Genomic DNA, 20,489 nt, shown 5'->3' on the forward strand with positions numbered 1-20,489 from the left:
ATAAGTCATTGGCAAAATGGGGCTAGAGGTCAGCATCCTGTAGCCCACATAAAACGGAAGGAGATAAGTTTCTTGGAGCTGATGTGGTTTGGGCTCAACTGGCAAGGTTGTATAACTTCAGAGAAGTTCCTACCCCAATCCTCCTACTCAGAGATTGGTCCTACTTTGCCATGTCTACAGACAGCCTCTGCTCTCCTAGTCCCAAAAATGTTCAAGACACAGTTTTTTTTATTCCTTCCTTTAATCTTAGGTGAAAGAGACACAGGGGTTCAAAAATAAAAACCTCCTCCCCTTCCCAGACCTTCACTGGCTTCCACACGCCCAGCCACCTCCTTCTCTCCCCACCGAGGGAAGAGAGAAGGGGACAGGGAGTAGGCATTTCATGCAGGAAAGGGGGAAAGTAGGGTACATGCCAAGCAAGGTGCTGGTCTCTTTCCAAATATAAATACACATGTCAAAACTTGTGGAAAAACCACCACCACCACCATCACCACCACCAGCACTCCCACCCTCCCAGCCACTCTCCTCTCTCTGCTGATGTTTGGGGAGGAAGGTTGAGGAGGAGGTGGCATCAGGGCACTAGTGGGCTCCAGACTACTGCATTCGCTGAGCGTGTGCCCCCCGAGCCTCCTGCTCTGTGTAAAACAGATGACACTCAGGATCTCCTCGGATAGTGGGAGCCCCCTGGATCAGCTTGCCAGTATGGGGATTCACACACCAGCACTCCCCACGCTGACCGTTCAGAGACATCTTGCACTGGGGAGAGAAAAGAGGAGGGGGTGAGGGATAGGGGAGATCATCAGCCTCAGCATCATCCATTAAGATTTCAGACAACTCTTGGATCGCTAGCTCTCTGAGGCTCAGCCCAGTGGTCAATAAGTTAAACCTCCTCCCCCTTGATTCACCACGCCTTTCCAACTGAATGTTGTTAACAAGGAACAACATGAGCAGATATATATATAACTTCGGGGTGATGTTGGGAGGTAGGAGGAAGGCCGGCTAGGACATGTTTATAGATCTATATCTTCACATCTAACTTCTTGGCCTTCAAAGTGTCCAGCTGGATGGAAAATGGCCACCCCTAGGGGCTAAGCATGGTACCTTCAAACCCATCCCTACTTTCCTATCCCTCCCCAAATACCCTGGGGCCAGGTGCCCACTTGCCTGTTTGAGGTTGTAGAGGCCCTGCTTGTCACAGTTGGGGATGTGAAGAGAGTAGAGATGCTCCAAAGGACCACGCTCATCTGGGAGGCGCATGGTAGAAATCCGCTCCAGGACCTGGTCCAGCTCCTGCTGGCAGGGGGTCTATGCAGGGCCAAGAAGGGAAGAGAGGAAGTTCAGAGAAGGGACAGAGAAAAAGAAGGCTGGGGGTGGAGAAGTTGTCTGCTGACCGACAAGGAGGGGAGCCAACTCCCACACAGCAGACAAGGGGACAAGCTTGCATTCTCTCCCCCCTCCCTGGCGCTGCCACAGCTCTGGGGAAAGGCTTCGGTGGACTAGAAAGCTTCAGTGGACTTCAGGAGGGTTCAGTGGCTTGGGAAAACCATTTGCAGGAAGAAACTACAGCTGAGGAATGAGAATGGCTAATTCTAGCATGTCTACATCTGTTGCATGAAACAGTGGAGAGAGGGCTGGAGGTGGAGTCAGAAGAACTAAGTTCTGTGACTCCTGCCTTGGGCATGTGCTAGTTCATGTGATCCTGGACAAATCACTGATTCTAAGCCTCAGGTTCCACATCTGGGTATAATAACAGCACCCACACAGGAATATTGTGAGGACAAAATGTGATGATACATGTAAAGCTCTTTGCAAGCCTTTAAGTACAATATCAATGTTTGTTGTTTTTAATTATCATCATCATTCTCCACGGCAGCCCAAGTTTCATTCCCCTTTACGCCATGAGATCCTACCATATTCCTAGACTGGCAGCAACAGGTTATGTAGGGTTCCATAAAGGAGGTTCAGATCTGAATATATATGTGCAAATATATATAAGTATGAATATATCTATACACACACATATATGTATATATGGTATACATATGTGTATGTGTATATAAATATATAGATATAGATATTATATATATCTTTGGTCTAATCTCAAAGTCTAATAAGAAATGGAAAGGAACATAGATTTAGAACCAGAAAGAACCTCAGAAGGTGTTCTGGTCCAATCCTCTCATTTTATACACAAGAAAACTGAGAACTGGAGAAGGTGAGACCCAAGATCATATAAGTAGCAAAATAGCTGATCCAGGATCTCTACCCAGGTTCTGACTCCTTTCCACTGTATACAGCAATGGACCTCTGATGGGTCCATTATCATCCCCACTGTGCAGAAAAGATGAATGAGACTCAGAGTGATCTGCCCAAGGTCGTACTGCTTTGTCTAAATGACAAAGAGAAGAATTAGAACCTTAGGCCTCCTTGAATAACACCAAAGCCACAATTCTCTTATCAGTTACACCATCCATATGTCCTCTCCCTGACATTTAATGCAGAGAAATTGAGTGTTGTCCATGTATGTAGATTCTTATTGACACGCAATTCCCCTCTCCCACACATCCTTTTCTCCCTCTCCTCTGACCCTAGTAGGAGGTGGGCGCAGTTTCTTGGTGTCTTCATGGATATGATGATGCATGTTGACTTTGCCCAGCTGTCGGTGCTGCCCTATGACCTTCTCCCTGATCACTGCTAACTCCTTCATGCCAGACTTGTGGGGCTTCCGGCCCCCACCGCCCAGCACGCTCACTGTTCCATCCACGTGGTTCTCTGCCAGTCCGCCATCCGAGTCGTCAATTGTATCTAGAGGAAAGAGAAGGGAAAAATGTGACCACCAGTTTTCCAAACTTGACTCCCAAATTTCATATGTATGGGGTTCTTTAAAAGTTGTACAAGTTGCCATTTTGTTCCGTCAAGCCCTTCACTTGGAGTCTGTGAAGTTATTTTCATTTCACATCTTGATAACTGTATTTCAATATAATTGATTTCGTTTGTAATTGTCTATGTTTTAGTTCACACATTTAAAAGCATTATTCTCCAAAGGGGCCCGTAGGCTTCACCAGATAGCCAAAAATGGTCCATGACATAAAAAAGGTTAAGATCCCCTGGTCTAGGCAGATTAGGGGGAAAGGGAGAGAGCTGGTATCCTTTTCTTAAAGCTCTCTGGAGAAAGCCATTTCAGGGTTTTTCAAATGTCAAAATCAGAAAGTTCTGCCTCACATTTCACTTAGATATATTTTGCTTCCTATAACTGAATTAGTTAGACAGATATAGATCTGTCCCGAAAATTAAAGAGGATCCATTTCTAGGCTCCCTTCTTCAAAGCCTTCAGTAGAGTGCCAAACAATAGAATCATGGTGGTTCTTCTAGCTATAGATCATGCAAGATGGAGAGAGGAAGGCTATGCCAGAGAGATGTGGGAACCAGTAGAGCTCACTGCCTCCACAACAGCCATGGTGGTCTTCTCTGAATTTCAGATCACAATTATTTAGAGCACAAATAATGAGAGTGAAGAGGACAGAGGATGAAAAGTTTCTAATAAGGAGATAACCAAGGATGAGAATTACTTGTTCTTACAGGTAGACATCCCCTGGGGGATGTCTGGGGGGCGGGGAGCAGAGAGGGCAGGAAACTCAAAACAAGTAGAGTTGGCAAGCACCTCAAATGTCCTTTCCTCCACTACCCTGAGGGAAGGAGGACCCTACCAAGAGTTCTGAGAGATATTGCTGTGGTTTCCCTTCTTCTTAAAGAACTCCCTTACTGTACAATTTTTCTGACTCCTTCCCCCTTTTCTGGTGTCTCCTAACCCTTGAGATGGTCAAGCTTGCTCCTTATGTCTAATTGAAACACTTCCTGTTCCAATTCAGTCAATAAATAACATGGATGGAGTGCCCTCCATACTCTCCAAGGTGCCACTGACTAATCCAAAAGGAAGTAAAGTTTTTACGGCAAAGGAGGTGACAATATAAGGCAATTTCCTTTTGTGGCATTCACTTTAAATATATTCTCTTACTAGAACTTCCTAGCAACCGTGTCAGGAAGGTACCACAATGATTCTAATTCCCAGTTTTAGGGATGATCAAACTGAAGCTTAGGAAGGTCAATTGACTTGCCTCCAGTCATGCAGCTAAAATGTACCAGAAATGGGACTTCAAACCAGGACTTCTTAAATCCAAGTCTCTAACCACTAGATTACATTGCCTCTTTTTTCCAATCAGTCTTTGGTGTTACAGTCACTCAGAGGCTTGGATTCTAAAAAATGCTCCTATCATTTTTTCACCAATCTAGAGGATCTGAAAAGGCAGCATGATATAGTACAGTGGTGTCAAGCTCAAATAGAAATAGGGGCCACTAAATCATACAGAGGGATCCCTGAAGGCACATAGTGACTTAGAAAACCACACAGGAACATTATCTATGTTCTACTGTATTTTTATTTACTTTGTTAAATATTTCCCAACTACATTTTCAACTGGTTCAGGCAAAACTTGGGAGTGTTGCTGGCCGCCATGCACCCTGTGTTTGACAGCTCTGATGTAGTGGACAGAGAGCTAGCTTTGTAGTCAGAAACACCTGGGTTTAAGAGCTGCCCCTGAAACATACTAGCTATGTAAATTACCCTGAACAAATCACTTCATTGGAGACCACCCTGTATGACGCAAAATTATGGAAAGTTTACTTCTTCCATGATGTTTCACACTGGAAGTTATCCATACTGTGGATATCACAAGTGTAGACTTCTTTCCAAAAAGAGGCGGGGGGGACTGAGTTTTTTTCCTCTGCCTCTTATGTCTTACCTACATCCCAATCTGTCACAACCCTTGCTCTCTCCACAATGCCTAAGTCCCCACTTGAGTCCAAATTCATACAGCAAGATAACTGTGTTTATCACCCAGGTTATCATATCCCCCAGACCACTGAGCCTGAATGAGCCCAAGGGAACATTCTGAAAGATGACAGTATTGCAGCGGTTTGTGTTTTGGCTTTTTTGTTTTGTTTTGTTTTGTTTTTTCTCATTCTTGAATATCAACCACCAACTGGTTGTAGGCAAACATCTTGATGCTGAAGATGCTGAAGAAAAAATGCAAGAGTCAGCCACAGGAGTCAAAGAATAGAACACACCTCCCCCCCCCGAGCAGTGTTCAACATTAAGCAGAGGAAAGACCTTTGTGTGGCCGATTGCTCTGAGCCCAGAGTCCAGGTCCCATCACTCACTGGCCATGTGACTGTTGTGAGTAAATTCATCCCCTCCCTGTGTCCACATGTCTGTGCCTGCCTCTTCTTCAGAATTACAGTGAAGGGAAAGGATGTAAGGAGCAAGGGGAGAGAGGGAGGAATATTAGAATCAAGGCAGTACAGCCTGGTAGAAATGGAACTGGGAATCTGGAGACCCGGGTTCTTGTCCTGACTGTGCCACCAGCCAGCTCTATAACCTCGCTCAATTATCTCACTCGTAAAATGAGGGGCTTAACAATAAGATAGTCTTTGGCAATACATGATTCCATATTACCGTTATGCTTTATACACCTTCAGTGTCTAATAAATGTTTATTCATTGACTGACCAACGACTGAGTAAATTCATGAAATAGTATCTTTCTGGTTGGAGATCTTGGGAACAATAAGGAAAAGATGGAGGGATGGAGAGTCATAGACCTCATAGAAAGAGTGTTCCTCCATTACATCCCTCACTGTTATATTATTATTTTTTAAAATGACAGGATAAATAATATTTAATATCCATAACCAATTAAACTTAATTTGTAACTGTTTACTATTGAATAAAATTACTTTCATAAAATACCCTTAATATATAAAAACAACTTACAGTTCATTCTCTAAAAGTTTCGATCAGGATTCTGTGTATATGCATTCCCTTTATGTTTCCTCTTATAGGGTCATAGTTAAGACACTATTCTTCAACCTCAGCCCTTCAGTGAGGGCAGAAGCCCTTCACTGACTCTGTCTTTGCTAATGGGGGGAGCAATGAAAGGATCAGACCCTCGCATCCCTCACATCCTGCCCTTTTAATGCTCATTCTGGCTCTGAGCTCCCAAGGCAGTCTATAGTGAGGTGGAGCAAGATTTGACAGCAAGATATGTGCCAGAAGCAACTTGGGGACAACATGCCTGAGCAAGGCCCAGAAGGCCTCCACACAAAGTGTAAGGAATAGAGCAGCCTAGCCCAGCCCCCTCCCCTAGTCCAAACAGCAGGATGGGTAGCGAGGGAGCAAGTCAGGACTTTCCACCCAGAGCTGCTCTCCTGGCAGGTCCCAACAAGAAGCCAAGTTTGGAAAAGGAATCAGCAACTCTTTTGCCCTTCCAGATACATCTTCTCTTTAGCCTTTTCTTTCCTCCTCAACTACCTTCTTTCCTATTTATTGCACATCTGAAAAATCTCTAGTCATTAGCTCTTGACAAAGAAGTTCTGAGAAAAAGACCGAGGAAATAATGTGATACGTGAAGGGAAAAAAACACACTAGCTAGAGAGTCAAAAGACCTGAATTGGAATCCTCCAGATCAGTCACTTCTTAGTAACAAGGCAAGCCTCAGTTCCCTCATCTGTAAAATGAGAATTACCTGAGCAGTACCTTCCTGTATTTCACAGATTGTAAAGTGCTCAATAAGTATTTTTTTAAAGTTTGGATTGGTATCTTCTATTTCTATATCATTGTCATTTCAGGACATATCCTCCCCTATATTCCCTACCCATTCATGCACCATAATTTGTTTAGGCATCCCCTCATTCCCAATTTCTTGCTACCACAAAAAGTACCTCTATAAATATTTTGCGCTCCTTGGGATATGTGCCTCACAGTGACATATCTAGGTCAAAGAATATAGACATTTTAGAAACATTTTAATATAATTACAAATGGTTGTCCAGAAGGGTTGAACCAATTTACAATTCCATCAATTAGTGTGCCTGTCTTTCCACAGCCCCTCCAACATTGACTATGCCAATCTATTATCATCTTTGCCAACTTAGTAGCTATAAAAATGTCAGAATGTCAGTTGTTTTGATTTGAAGTTCTCATTATTACTAATTTAGAGCACATGGTTTAAATGATTGGTGATTTTTCTGAGAATTATTTGTTCAAATTCTTTGACCACATATCCATTCAGGGATATTTGATGCAAGGGTCCCATCTCCTTATTTCCCTATCCACCCTCTCTCTTCCTGTCCCCAATGGACAGTTTCTCTTCTCATCCTAATTTTACCGATCTTGTTTATGCTAAAGCTTTTCAATTTCATGCAATATTATGATCACCTCCTGTCCCATGTTTGGTTAGTAATTCTCATCCTAGACATAGCTATCAAAGTTATCTGATCTGACTCTTCCATTTTTTTCAAATTAACGCAAGCTTTATATTCAATTCAAATATCCATTTTGACCTGCATGTGATATATTGTGTTAGTTACCTCATTGCTGCAAAACTGCTTTCCATTTTTTCTTTTTTTCTTTAATTTAAACTATTTTATTGTGAACTTAATGATTATCTTATTCACTTTTCTCAGCAATTTTTATCAAATAGGGAATTCTCCAAGAATTTCTAACTAAACACTATTACTAACTTTGATTGTTTCTATTTCTTCTTTCACTAATGTTTGATAGATTCACTTTTCTATTTTTAAACCAATTTGGTATAAAATATTGTTATGATTGACATTGGCCTTGGTATATAAAATTCAGCCTTGGTGTATAGAATGGCTTTAGTGGGTTCTTGGGCATTGCTGACAGATGGTGGAGCCCCAGTATAAGTGGCTCATTTAATAATAGTAAATAATAATAGAAACACTGATAGCTTGCATTTTAAGCACTTTCCCATTCATTATTTCATGTTATTTTTATGGCATCCTCACCTACTTAGAAGACCTCCAAGAACCAAAAACAGAACTAAAAATTCAGTCAAGACAGACATCACAAAGTTCTTTCACTGGTGCTCCCGTACTTTATTCCTTCAAGATCCCCTCAGACTATTTAGATGTGGTTCTAATGCACTCAGTTTTCAGATCATTCCAAAATGCTTGGTTTTCTAGTTTCCTGTTCCATTGCACATTAGAAAGAAAAAAATTAAATAAGAGAAGGAGCTTCTCGAGGGCAAGGGCAATTTCTTACCTCTCTTGGAATGCCTGGCACTTAACACTGCACCTATTGTTTGTTGTTCTGTTGTTTCAGTCATGTTTGACTCTTTGTGACCCCATTTGGGGTTTTCTTGGCAAAGATACTGGAGTGGTTTTCCATTTCCTTCTCCAGGTCATTTGACAGATGGAGAAACTGAGGCAAACAGGATTAAATGACTTGCCATTCCCTTCTCCAGGTCATTTTACAGATGAGGAAACTGAAGCAAACAGGGTTAAGTGACTTGTCCAGGGTCACACAACTAGTCAGTGTCTGAGACCACATTTGAACTCGGGTCTTCCTGACTCCAGATCTGGCACTCTTTATCCACTGTACCACCTGCTAGGTGCCCACAGCACAGTGCCTAGCATTTAATAAATGTTGACTGACTGACTGCTCAAGGCAGAACCACTAGTGTAACAATGAGAAGAAAAATGGGGAGCCCAGATGAAAGACAGCGTGTTTTAGCGACAAGAGCACTGTTTTGAGGAAGGAGAAGGTCTGGATTTGAGTTCCAGTTCTCTTATTTGCTACCTTTGTTACTTGCCTTTGAGTCACCTCACTTCTTCAGGACTCAGTTTCCTCATCTGTAAAATATGCTACCTGTGATCTGATGCTTATAATGCGCTAAGGTCTTTAAGGTCCTGCCAAGTTCTAAATATGTGATCCTGTGATTCAGAAAGCCATATATGATAGAATCTCCATAGAGGGCATTATTAATTCCCTTCCATTTTATGTAAACCAGACTACCAATTGCTGCTCGACCCTCATATACCTTTCTTCTTTCTCCCCTTAGAACAGGGTATGTAGCAGAAAGACAAGGACCCCTTAGGATATGTGTTGAGTCTGAAGGTGAGGATTGGGATTTTCCCTCATCCCTTTCCTGTAGGATTCTGCAAGATGGAAATAACAAGTCAAACCTTGATTCAGAGCTCTCTAAACTCTAACTTCCTATGCCAGGGTAGGTCATCTTTTAGTATTATAGCCAAGCACCATAATCAAAAGGGACAGCGAGGAGCAAGCATGGAAAAGGAAGTTCCCCTATCAAACCCCCACAAGGTGGAAAGATTGCAAAAAACTGGAAGAGGAAGAACTGAGCTGGATAACTTTGGGAACAAAATGAAGAAGGTTAACTGAGATCAGCACATGACCTCAAACTTCCTTTCCTCTTAAAATACTCCACGGTGTAACCATCTTTTGATGCTTTTTGTATGCCCAGCTCTTAGCACAATTCCTGGCATACACAAGGTGCTTAATAAACATTTATTGATTGATTCTCACTAGAGTTTGTCAATGCCCCTTCAGAAATATGGTACCCAGAACTCTACTCAGTACTCCAGATATAGCCTGACCAATGGGCAATAACACCTTCCTTGGTCTGGACACTATTTATGTCAATACAAGCTTAGAGCACATTAACTCTTTTGGCAATGACTCCACACTCTAGTCTCACATGCAGCCTGTACTTCACTAAAGTCTTCCTCATGAGCTGTCGAGTTAGCATCCTTCACCCTGTATTGTTCCAGTTGATTTTTTTATAAGTTCAGGAGTTGACATTTATGTCAATTAAATTCCATCCATCTCTGCCAAAGTCCTACATCAATATTTACCTAGCCATGATGTGGAAATTATTCTGGGTTCTTAAAAGATATTCTAATTAAGCACAAGATCTGGTGGTTTCTACACCAAAGCAGAAAACCTATAAAAAAGAGCCAAGCAACTACCTTCCAAGAACCAGGCTAGCTAAAGTCATTTAAGTTTATCACCAGACGATCACCACAGCTAGTCAGAAAACTGCCTACTAAGGTGCATGGCGGCCACAATCACACTGCAGAAGAAGCACCCACACCTATGAAATCATTTATCGTTTCCAGTACAAGAATATAATTTTCATTGAGTTAGGTGGCATTATGGATAGATAAGCAGGTCTGGAGTGAGGAAAATCTCAATTCAAATCCAGCCTTAAATATTTACTAGCTATGTGACCCCAGGCAACCCTGTTTGTTTCAGTTTCCTTATCTGTAAAGTGGGGACAATAGAAGTACCCTATTTCCTAGGGTTGCTCTGAGGATCAAATGAGGTAATATATGTAAGAAGTACTTGGCGCAGAGTGTGGAACATTAGAGGCACTATATAAATACTAGTCATTACCACTGTTGTTGTTAGTTTCTTCCCGTTATCCTAGCCTGTAACGGCCTTTTTTAGTCTTAATTTTGCCAGTCATCTTAAAAGTTCATACAAGTCTTCATACACTACCTCTAGAGCCCTAAGGTAAGGCGATAATCCAACATGTCAACGCAAGTGGGAGCTGGCATCATCACCCCACAGCATGGGCTACATTGTTGGGACTTATAGAAGAGAAGGTTTGCTCCATGTGTACTTGGAGTGTTCCAATATGGCCTCTTCATCTTTGGTACTACTGTCTCTGTCATGCTACAGGAAGTTTTCAGATTTGCCTACCAGAAATGACTGAAGAAGGTACATGAGAGGTTAGCATCACGGAGTGAGAACAGAAGATTTACCGTCATCCCCAGACAGATGGTTTATTCTTCTGGTTTAGCTTTCCAAGGGGCAGCTAGATAACACAGTGGATAGAACATTGCTCTGGGGTCAGGATGACCGGTGTTCAAATCCAGCCTCAGACACTTACTAGCTCTGCGACCCAAGGCGTGCCACTTAACTCTGCCTTAGGTTCCCGATCTGTAAAATGAGCTAGAGAATGAAATGGCAAGCCATTCTAGTATCCTGGCCAAGAAAACCCTAAATGGAGAGTCAGACATGACTGAAACAACTGAAAAACAATAACAACAAAGTTTTCCCATATCCTAGATTTCAGGATTATTTTCCCTTTCTTTTGTTTTAGACTGTGATTGTACAGTAGTCTGCTTCCTACTATCTTTCTTAAACATCTGACCAAGTTCTTTTTCATAACTTTTGTGTGTTTGCATGTTTCTGTGGTATGCATATTGCAGCGAAGGTGTGAAGTGTGGGGTTCACATCCTACAAGTTCACTTAGAACATGCTCTGAGAGCTCACAGATATCCCCCCTTTTTTCTTCTTACTTTCGATCAGTCCTAGACTGCTTACCAAAAATTCATCTAACTTGTCTGAGATATATTCACAGTAAGAGGTTTGCTTGCTGACCTAACCACCCCCACCCCAGGTAAACAACCATAAGTGCTTAACCACTTTTAGAGGGGGCCTACATCTCTTCAGGGGCTTTTTCTAAGCATGTTTTTTAAGTTAACTGGTTTGTTCTAGTGAGAGGTGAGTTAGAGGTTCCATTGGGTTTATCCTTACACTATCTGAGACCCATCAGGAAGAAAATTGATATATCTTTTGATATAGAGACTTCAACGAAATTTTCTGGGAGCTACAAGAGAATTGCCTATGCCTACATGACCTTTGGAGGCATTTTGGTGTGCCCTTATAGAAAGCAACATCTAAAAATTTTGTCTGGAGCCCAGTTTGATGACCTCTTGAGCTTGCCGTCAAAGGAACCACCATCTTCCCATTAACCCAAGCTCACAACCTCTCCTCTTCCTCTTTCTTTCCTCTTCCCTTTATCTTACCTTGCCCCACCCATAACCAATCTGTTGCCAAGTCCTGCTAATTTTGCCTTCAGAACATGTCTCATAACATCTCTCCCCTGACACTGACACCACCCTTATCACTTTATACCTAGACTACAGAAATAGCCTGTTTTCGGGGGGGTCCCCTTGACACAAGCCTCTCCCTACTCCGGAACATCCTCCACTCAACTGTCAAAGTAATCTTATTAAAACATACATCTGATCATGTCGCAACACAACATACATATACTCTCTCTGTCTCTCTGTCTCTGTCTCTCTCTGTCTCTCTCTCTCTCTCTCTCTCTCTCTCTCTCTCTCTCTCTCTCTGTCTCTCTCTCTCTCTCTCTGTGTCTCTCTCTCTCTGTCTCAAACTCCAGTGGTACCCAGTTACCCCAGGATCAAATGTAAAATCATCTTTTTTCATTCAAAGCCCTCCATAACCTGTCCTCATAGTTTTATTACAACTGGACCACACACACCCACACACACACACACACACACACACACACACTATTCTTCCATCCAATAACACTAGCTTCTCCTTGATGTTCCTCCTATAAGACACTCCCTCTCCCATCTCTGGACATTTTCATTGGCTGTCCCACATGCCTGGAATGATCTCCGTCCTCACTTCTGCCTCCTGGTTTCCTTCAAGTCTCAGCTAAAATCACACCTTCTATAGAAAGCCTTTCACAAACATTCTTATTTCTAGTGCCTTCCCTCTGTTAATTACAGTTTTCTCTTTATATAGCTTTTTGGTACCTATTTGTGCGCATGTTTTCTTCTCCATTGGATGAGCTTCTAGACTCAGGGACTGTCTTTTGCCTTTCTTTGTACCCCAGAACTTAGCACAGTGCCTGGTACATGGAAGGGGCTTAATAAATGTTGACTCACTGACTGACTGATGGCCTCAGGTAAGTGTTCTCACCCAGGATGATTTGGCTTCTCACCTGAAGGATGAAGGACTGACTTCCAGTTGACCCCAGGTCATTGATCCCTGTGGGTAGAGTCCCATGTATCCTGGGAAGTTTTGTAGGGACTATGGTTTTCTTTTTGAACTAGAAAACTTGATTTTCTTTTTCTTTTTAAGTTAGTCTGTAATTAAACACAAATTCTGTTCATGGTTCCAGAGGAGAATCCCTTTAGTGGGAGAGGGAGAGGGTAAAGTACGCCAGCCCCCTTTAGACCTGGTGCCACCTTTGTTGAAGCACTTGGCAGCTGACTGAACCCTGAGCAGAAGGAAGGAGAAAAGATAAGGAGACCAGCCCCACTTGGAACCATTGAGCCAATTCTGCTACACAAGCCCCAAGCCAAATATCTTTGGTTTCCCAAATGAAGGGTAAGTGGTGAGTTCTAGTCAACCTCAGGCTCCTAACGCCCATGGGGAGAACCCCCTGTCCTCAGGGAATGCTATAAGGGAAAAGGCTTTCCTCTGATAAGGGATGTTTGATTTCTTTTCCCTTTTCTTTCCTTAATTGTATTAATTAGGGGAAAGCCTTTTTGCAAGCACCAACATAAGTGCTAACCCATTATGGTGTTGTAAAAAGGTATTTGTTTGTTAAATTATACCACTGTGTATCTGAAAGAATAAAAGTGTTAATTATCAGATTTGATTGTGAACTATGCCGCATAGACTTTTTCTGAAGGGAAAGGCATTTGAAATAGGTGATGGAGAACATTCTCAAGTCACTAAAGACCTCTCCAGGATTTAGGACTATGGATTTTTCCAAACATACTCCAGTAGATTTTCCAGGGGCAGCAAATATCAAAAATGAGGGGGAGACTTTAAAGGTCAACTGAGTAAATGAATCCACTCTATCTAAGGTAAGTGATAAAATGCCACACCAGTACCTTAACCAGGTGGAAGTGATCGAAGACATTCTGGCTAAGTGTGAAAAGGCCTTGACCATGTAAATGTCTCTTATGAACCACTTACATGAATTAGAAGTGACATTGTACAGGAAAAATGTTCAGACAGGCTGAGGAAATTTAATCACATTCTAGGGGTTGCCTCTAAAATATCAAGCCAATGAAGGCCAGAGGAAGATTGGAGAGATCCTAGTAAGTCAAATAGAGATTTCCAGGAAAGCCCTTGAGGGGAAATGGTTTAGGGAGAAGAATACCTTGCCTTGAACTTTGATACTAGGTCTCCTTCCTCCTCACCTTGACCAAAGAAGGATCTCATGAGCTTCACCAGAAGACATCCCATCTTCCCATCTGCACTGAGAGCCAAGAGTACTGCAGATTCAAAGATTTTCAAAGGGCCCAGCAGAAAAAGACTAGACCACATCTATGGGGAAAATCTTGAGAACTCTTGCAAAAGGACTTTCAAGACCTGTGAGTTACTCCTTTAGAACATGTGCTCTTTAAGCTTGAGCCCACTTTCCCCTAGACTCTATATGTACCAGTGAGAGGGTATGTCACAGACTCTGAGGGAAATGTTTCAGACAAACTATTCTTACTATATACAATTTTAATAAATACCCCTTTCTAAAAGCTACTTAAGTCTTACTGACTAATTGATAATCAACTAATAATCATGGTAGGGGACACACACTAGTGGGGGACTCATAAACCAGATAGTACTTGAAACCCCTCAAGAATAACCTTAGTGCTTGAGAAGAATATCATCCACTCTTGTTCTGGGGTCCCAACTCTTCTATTCAAGTGAGTCTCCTCAGAACACATGCTATATAAGTTAAAATGTTATCTATGCAGAAACAACCCTCATGATAACCCCAACCACCAGATATGACATTCTCAATTGACCTCACCCCATGCAGCTTCCACCACCACCCCTGGCCCAGACAGTTTCTAACACGATCTCACTTTGTGGTGGGAGAGGAGAACAATTTTGGGAGACCTCAACACCTTTCCCAGTACTCATAAGACCCTCCCAGACTAGCAACTATCAAATTAAGAGATGACATAATCAGAGATGAGGATGACTGAAAATCTGCTCAGTCGACATGTTTCTTTTCTTTCTTGTCCTTCAATTACTGACAACTCTGGGTATTGCAGTTTTGAAACTTCAAAAGTGCACCTAGGTAATTCTCCCCATGAACTCTCCTTTACTCATTTATAAATTTAGCTTTGGTGCCCTGTCTTCTGTGGATAGTGTCTGCTAGTATTTCCCTGTGTGTGTTTCCTACCTTCTCACTCCAACTTGTACAGGCAAAATATGAAGGGACTGCCTAATCCTTATTGTGGTATCAGGGACTTTCTGAAAGGTCCTTCTCACTTGCACCCCAAGCCTGAATTACCTATCTTAAAGTAAATTGCATTTAATGTCTGCCTCTCCCTAAAATGGTCCCCAACTCATCACTAAGAAGTTCCCAGGGACTACTAGTCAGACAAGAATCATTTTTGCATAATATAGTATATGGTAACATATTATACTATATACATAATACTGTTTGTTGTTGTTCAGTCATTTCAGTTGTGTCTGACTCTTTGAGACCCCATTTGGGGTTTTCTTGGCAGAGACACTGGAATGGTTTGCCATTTCCTTCTCCAGCTCATTTTATAGATGAGGAAATTGAGGCAAACAGGGCTCAGTGACCTGCCCAGGATCACATGGTTAGTAAGTGTCTGAGGCTGGATTTGAACTCAGGAAGATGAGTCCTCCTTATCCCAAACCCAGTGCTCTATACACTGTGCCACCTAGCTGCCCCAGAAGAGATGATTTCTAAGTCACCTTCTAGTTCCATGGACCTATGAAGAGTGGGATTTTTGTTCACCTCGAAGGATTTTAATTTTTTTTTAATTTGCCTTTTCTCAGCCTTCTCTAGACTCAGTTCTTCAGCTTTTCTACACAGATGTTCCTATTCTAAAGTGATGGGGGAGGGAGAGATTTCTCTGAGTCACCATAAACATTGGAAACACAAATCAACTCACAGTGGTCAGGCTGTATTGTTTTTTCTTGGGCCTTAGTCAACAAATGGGTTCCCCAGTAATGCCACTGTGGCCTGGATCTACACAAAATACTCAGACCAGGGTTGGCCAGAGTAGCCAGGATCTCTGTTTCTCTCAGACCCCAATCATCAAGATGGTAAACTGAAGGCATGAATTTGTTCTACCACTGCCACCACCACTTGCCAGAACAATTTTAATCTTACAAATCGGGGGTGGTTGAGTGGAGAATTTCTCCCACAGAGTACAAATGACCACCCCAAGGTCATGAAGCTAAGGCAGCATTTTAAACCTACCACTCCTCAAACGAGTACCTGCTGAAAACCTGTGCCATGGTGCCTTTCTACTCAGGACACTACATAAAACATTTCTACATAGAACTTCAGGAATAAAAGGTTTGGAGAGACTAGGTGTTACAGTAGAGAGAGCATCAGATTTAGAATCAAAGGTCTAGATTCGAATCTTGGCTCTGTAACTCACTATCCACGTGACCTGGGGCAAGTCATGTTTCTCCTTGGCTTCAATTTCCTGATTTGTCAAATAAAGAGATTGAACTAGCTGCCCTCTGTGGCTTCTGTATTTATGATCCTTTTCCTCTCTTCTCTACTCTTGCAACCCCATCAAGGCTGCAAACATCCCCTCACCCCGATATCTAGCTGCTCATTTGAATCATCATCATCATTATCGTGTCTCATTTCCAGAATACTTTACTGTTTACAAGATAATTTCCTTTTAACCCCATGAAGTTTTTATTTGTTGCTGTTCAGTTATTTCGGTCATGTCTGACTCCCCGTGACCCTTTTTGGGGTTTCTTGGCAAAGACCCTGGAGCGTTTTGCCATTTCCTTCTCCAGCTCATTGTAAAGATGAGGAAATTATGGCCAACAGGGTTAAGTGACTTGCCCAGGTCACACAGCAACTAAGTATCTAAGGCTGAATTCAAAATCATGAGCATGAGTCTTCCTGACTCTATCCACTGCTCTACGTGGTACCAAGCATCATTACCACTATTTTATAGATTAAGAAACAGGATCACAGGTTAAGTCACTACTAGGACTCAAATCCATGTCTTGAGGTTCTAATACTAATGCTTTGTGTGGCTCTGAATTTCGGCAGCAGAGATACTAGCGTCCTCCAGAGACGGCTTTCCTTTCCTGTGTCTTTCTCCCTCCCTTTATCCCCCTGACCATTCCCGAGAACCTTTGGAAATATCCAGTAAATCTTGTAGCCAGTGACCAGCCCAAATGACAAAAGGATTCTCATAGATGCTGGGAGGAATGTATGCAGCTTGAAGGATGTAGAATTTAGAAGGGTTTGATCTTCCCTGAGGGTCAAGTCTGGCTAGAGAAGATGAAGAAATTCGGCCAAACTCAAATACTATTTGAGTGTGCTGGGCACAGGGAACTTCCCCAGTCCAGTATTTGCTTCCAACCTTTCACACGACAAACAGGTTAGTATCCTATTCTGAGATTCCTTATTACCTCTGGGCTGAAGGACAAATTTGCTCCCAACCTCATGGAGGGCACCTGGCCTCAAGAGTACCATCTGTTCTACCATCACTTTACCGATTCCCTCTCCCACAGTCAACGTTAGTGCCAATGGAATCTGGGAATTTCTTGAAGTCTGGTCAGCCAGTGTACACTCTGAGAAGCAGATGGTACAGTGAAAGAGTGATGACCTCAGAGTCAAGGAACCTAGGTTCAAATCCCAACACTGCCACTGGCCCAAGTTAACTTAACACCTTCAAGTTTCCCTAACTATAAAAGGAAAGGTTTGGATAGATAACTTCTAAGGTACCTTCTGGCTCTAATTCTATGACCTTACTCCTCCTGGTACTGAGAATGGGGGCATTCCTCTCTTTTGGGTCAGGCCCTAGCACCAAAGTCTAATGTCTAGCAACAGACTCTTTATTTTATCCAGACTGATTAGATCAGATCCTTTCCCTCAGAGAGTAGAAAGATAGGACATATACAAAGAAATAGCTAGAATGACTGATGAATATCCATGAGTATAGTAACTCCTGACTCTGAAGACATTTGACCAATCCTAAGGTTCAGCTTTATCTGGCTTATTCCTGAATGATAAATTCAAAGGTACTTGATGTTTGCTTAATCTGGGCTAGCCTATCAGTAAGAGGTTCCAGCTCCCTTCCTCTGCTCTAATACAAAACCTCACAGCCCTCGACACCTTTCCAACCCCAAGGATAGGTGTGGTGCTTGGATAAGTGGTCCCTTGATTCCAGTTACAAACATCATTTCCCATCCATGAGCAGACCCTTTCTTTATAAGGGATGAAGTCCACTAAGTTGGCTAGTGTGCTACCAGTAAACCTTGTAGGAAGGTCAAATAAGTAAAACTTGGTCTTTGTTCCTCGAAATTCCAGACCTGATTAACACAACATTCCTGAACATACATGAAACTCCAGATTTGCTCTCTAGGAGAACCTGATTCAGCATCATATTTATTAAATAACTACATGGTTTTTAACTTGGCACCACGGTTGTGCTGGTAAATGTCTGACAACTGGCTATCCACACTTTTCATTTCAATTTGCATTATTAACATTTTTCCCATAACTTTTTAAAGTCTACAACAGAGGTGTCAAACTCAAATAAAAATGGAGCCACTGATACATAATAAGGATCCCTGTGAATATCGACTTAGTTTTTAAATGTCATGTTATCTATGTTTTACTGTATTTTTAATTATTTTGCTAAATAGTTCCCAATTACACTTTATTTTCATTCCAGTTTACACACTAGAGTGTTTCTGGCCAGACCACATGTTGTGTTCAACACCTCTGGTCTAGACGATCAACAGAACAATCAATTAAGCCCTGATTTGTAGCTTTACCAAAATTCTGGTTCCAGCACAAGCCTGCATGCCTGCTATCTGGTTCCACTTACAGGAACCATAATTCCTTAACCTAAGAAAAAGCAGGCATGGGAATTTTCATAAGGCTTCTGGTCACTTAAAAGATCACAATAATTGAGGACAGCAGCTTGGATTTTTTCTTTTCTTTTTTTCTTTTCACTAAGGAATGATTGAGAAAATGTGATCAAGGATAAACATAAAGTGTTACTTCTTGACCCAGAAAGGTGCTGGAAGGAGGTAGTTAGTAAGACCGTGAGACTTCTTCTGTTTAAGAACAGAAGAGGTGCCCACATGAGAAGAGATCGTAATGACATCTGTATAACTCCCTAAACTGAAGTTGAGATCCAAAATGTGGAATAGAAGGTGATGTCTCCATTATTCCTATAACATAAATAGGGCAGGGAAAAATATTCCCATCTTCCAGGCACCAAAACTGAGTCCAGAAATCCAATTGAAATAAGGGAATAAAGAAGGCAAAAAAATATTTGTGAAGTTACAAAAAGCTCTTGACAACTTAGCAAAGGTTGCCCTATGATAGATATATTTTTACTCTTCTAGCCATATAACCTTTTATCCTGACCTGTATGTAGTCTAAAAGAAAGAATGATGGCTGGAAATTCAGGGGCCTGGGTTCTATTCTTGACTCTACTGATAACCAGCTAAAAGACTTTAAACAAGTATGTTTAGTCTCTCTATTTATCACATAAAGCAATAATCTTTTCCCACTCCATGTTATAAGACTACTTGGAACCCAAGATCCTGAATACGGAAATTCTCAGAGCAAAAGGGGTTGGTCTACCCAACCCCAATTTCACAACATCCCAGGATGTCTCCAATTACCTCAAATTATCCAATCAAGATTAATTTTAATAATTCGCTTTAATTTGCAAAATAAATATACGCAATTCCGGGGGGAGGTGGACAGAGCTGGAGAGCTAGTATGGTGAAATCAGACAAACAACAGGGTGTCGCAACTCTGAAAAGCTGAGAATCTCCAAATTAGAGAAATGCAAGGCTCATTTTCACAGCATTTATCTTGGCTCCTCTTTTCTCTCTTGCCCCTCAGAGAGGTATCATTGCCGGAAACTTCAGCTCTCCCACCTGGAGCTGGGACCTTGGACCCAACTTCACAAATGGAGCATACAGGGGTTTGGAGAGAAACATCCTCCCTCCAAGGACCCATACTTCAGGGAGGAGAGTGAGCCTGGTTATTCGATGCCTTTGGAGGCAGCCAGCACTCATTTCATTGTCAAAGAATCCTTACACCAGAAAGGTTCTCTGGAGGCCATCCAGTCCAGCCTACTAATGCAGCATAGGAACAATTCAAACTATCCACTCCTGGCCCTCCACGGATTTTTCAACCCACCCATTATCCCCCAGGACCCTGGCAAGATGGCCTCTTCCCTAGTGCAAACAGATGAAGCTTCTCTTCTCTTCTGTTCTCTTCTCTCCAGACTCTTCCTCTATGGCCCACTGCTTTCATTAATGCCTATTAACAAGTAGGCATTTGTTAAAAAAAAAAATTTGTTAAAATTTTTTGTTAAATCTGTTAATAATTTGTTTTAAAAAATTTACACATGTCAATTCTAGATTTTCAAGGGACTTATTGTTGTTTTTGTGGTTGTTGTTAGTGTTAATGTGTCTTCCCAGCATCCTGGTAGAGCAATAAGTAATAGGGACATATTCTCCCATTTTCTAGATGGGTAAATTGGGGTCCCGAGCCATGAAGAGAAAGATCAAAGAGAAAATGAGTAATGAGTAGGATTCAGTTTCTTGCTTCTACACACAGGTTCAAGGACTTTCAGATAACATGGTCATCTTGAATTTAAACTACTTTTGAACAATAAAGATGATGAAAGGGAAAGAGAGAGGGCAAGGCAAGGATGGGAAGTAGCTTATAAACTGATTTGTACATGGGTTGGAGCTTATAGTTAAGCTCAGCAGCCACTAGAAAACTGTTCTCCACAACTAAGAGAATTCAAAGACATGGTCCCTTTGGCCACCCCCAGT

At 42.0% G+C, this 20,489-nt stretch overlaps 1 protein-coding gene across 1 annotated transcript in view; it reads right to left on the reverse strand.

The window, feature by feature from the left end:
- Positions 1–222: 222 nt before the first annotated feature.
- The window catches only part of IGFBP2 (insulin like growth factor binding protein 2), a 39,196-nt gene continuing 18,929 nt past the window's right edge, over positions 223–20,489 (reverse strand). Inside the window, exons 2-4 of the mRNA XM_036756350.1 lie at positions 2,588–2,805; positions 1,165–1,305; positions 223–756 (exon numbers count right to left, since the gene is read on the reverse strand). Coding sequence (XP_036612245.1) covers positions 595–756; positions 1,165–1,305; positions 2,588–2,805 — 521 coding nt within the window. The 3' untranslated portion in view covers positions 223–594. The remainder of the gene's footprint in view (positions 757–1,164; positions 1,306–2,587; positions 2,806–20,489) is intronic.

This window comes from Trichosurus vulpecula, chromosome 4 (assembly GCF_011100635.1).
Source record: "Trichosurus vulpecula isolate mTriVul1 chromosome 4, mTriVul1.pri, whole genome shotgun sequence".
Lineage (NCBI taxonomy): Eukaryota > Metazoa > Chordata > Mammalia > Diprotodontia > Phalangeridae > Trichosurus > Trichosurus vulpecula.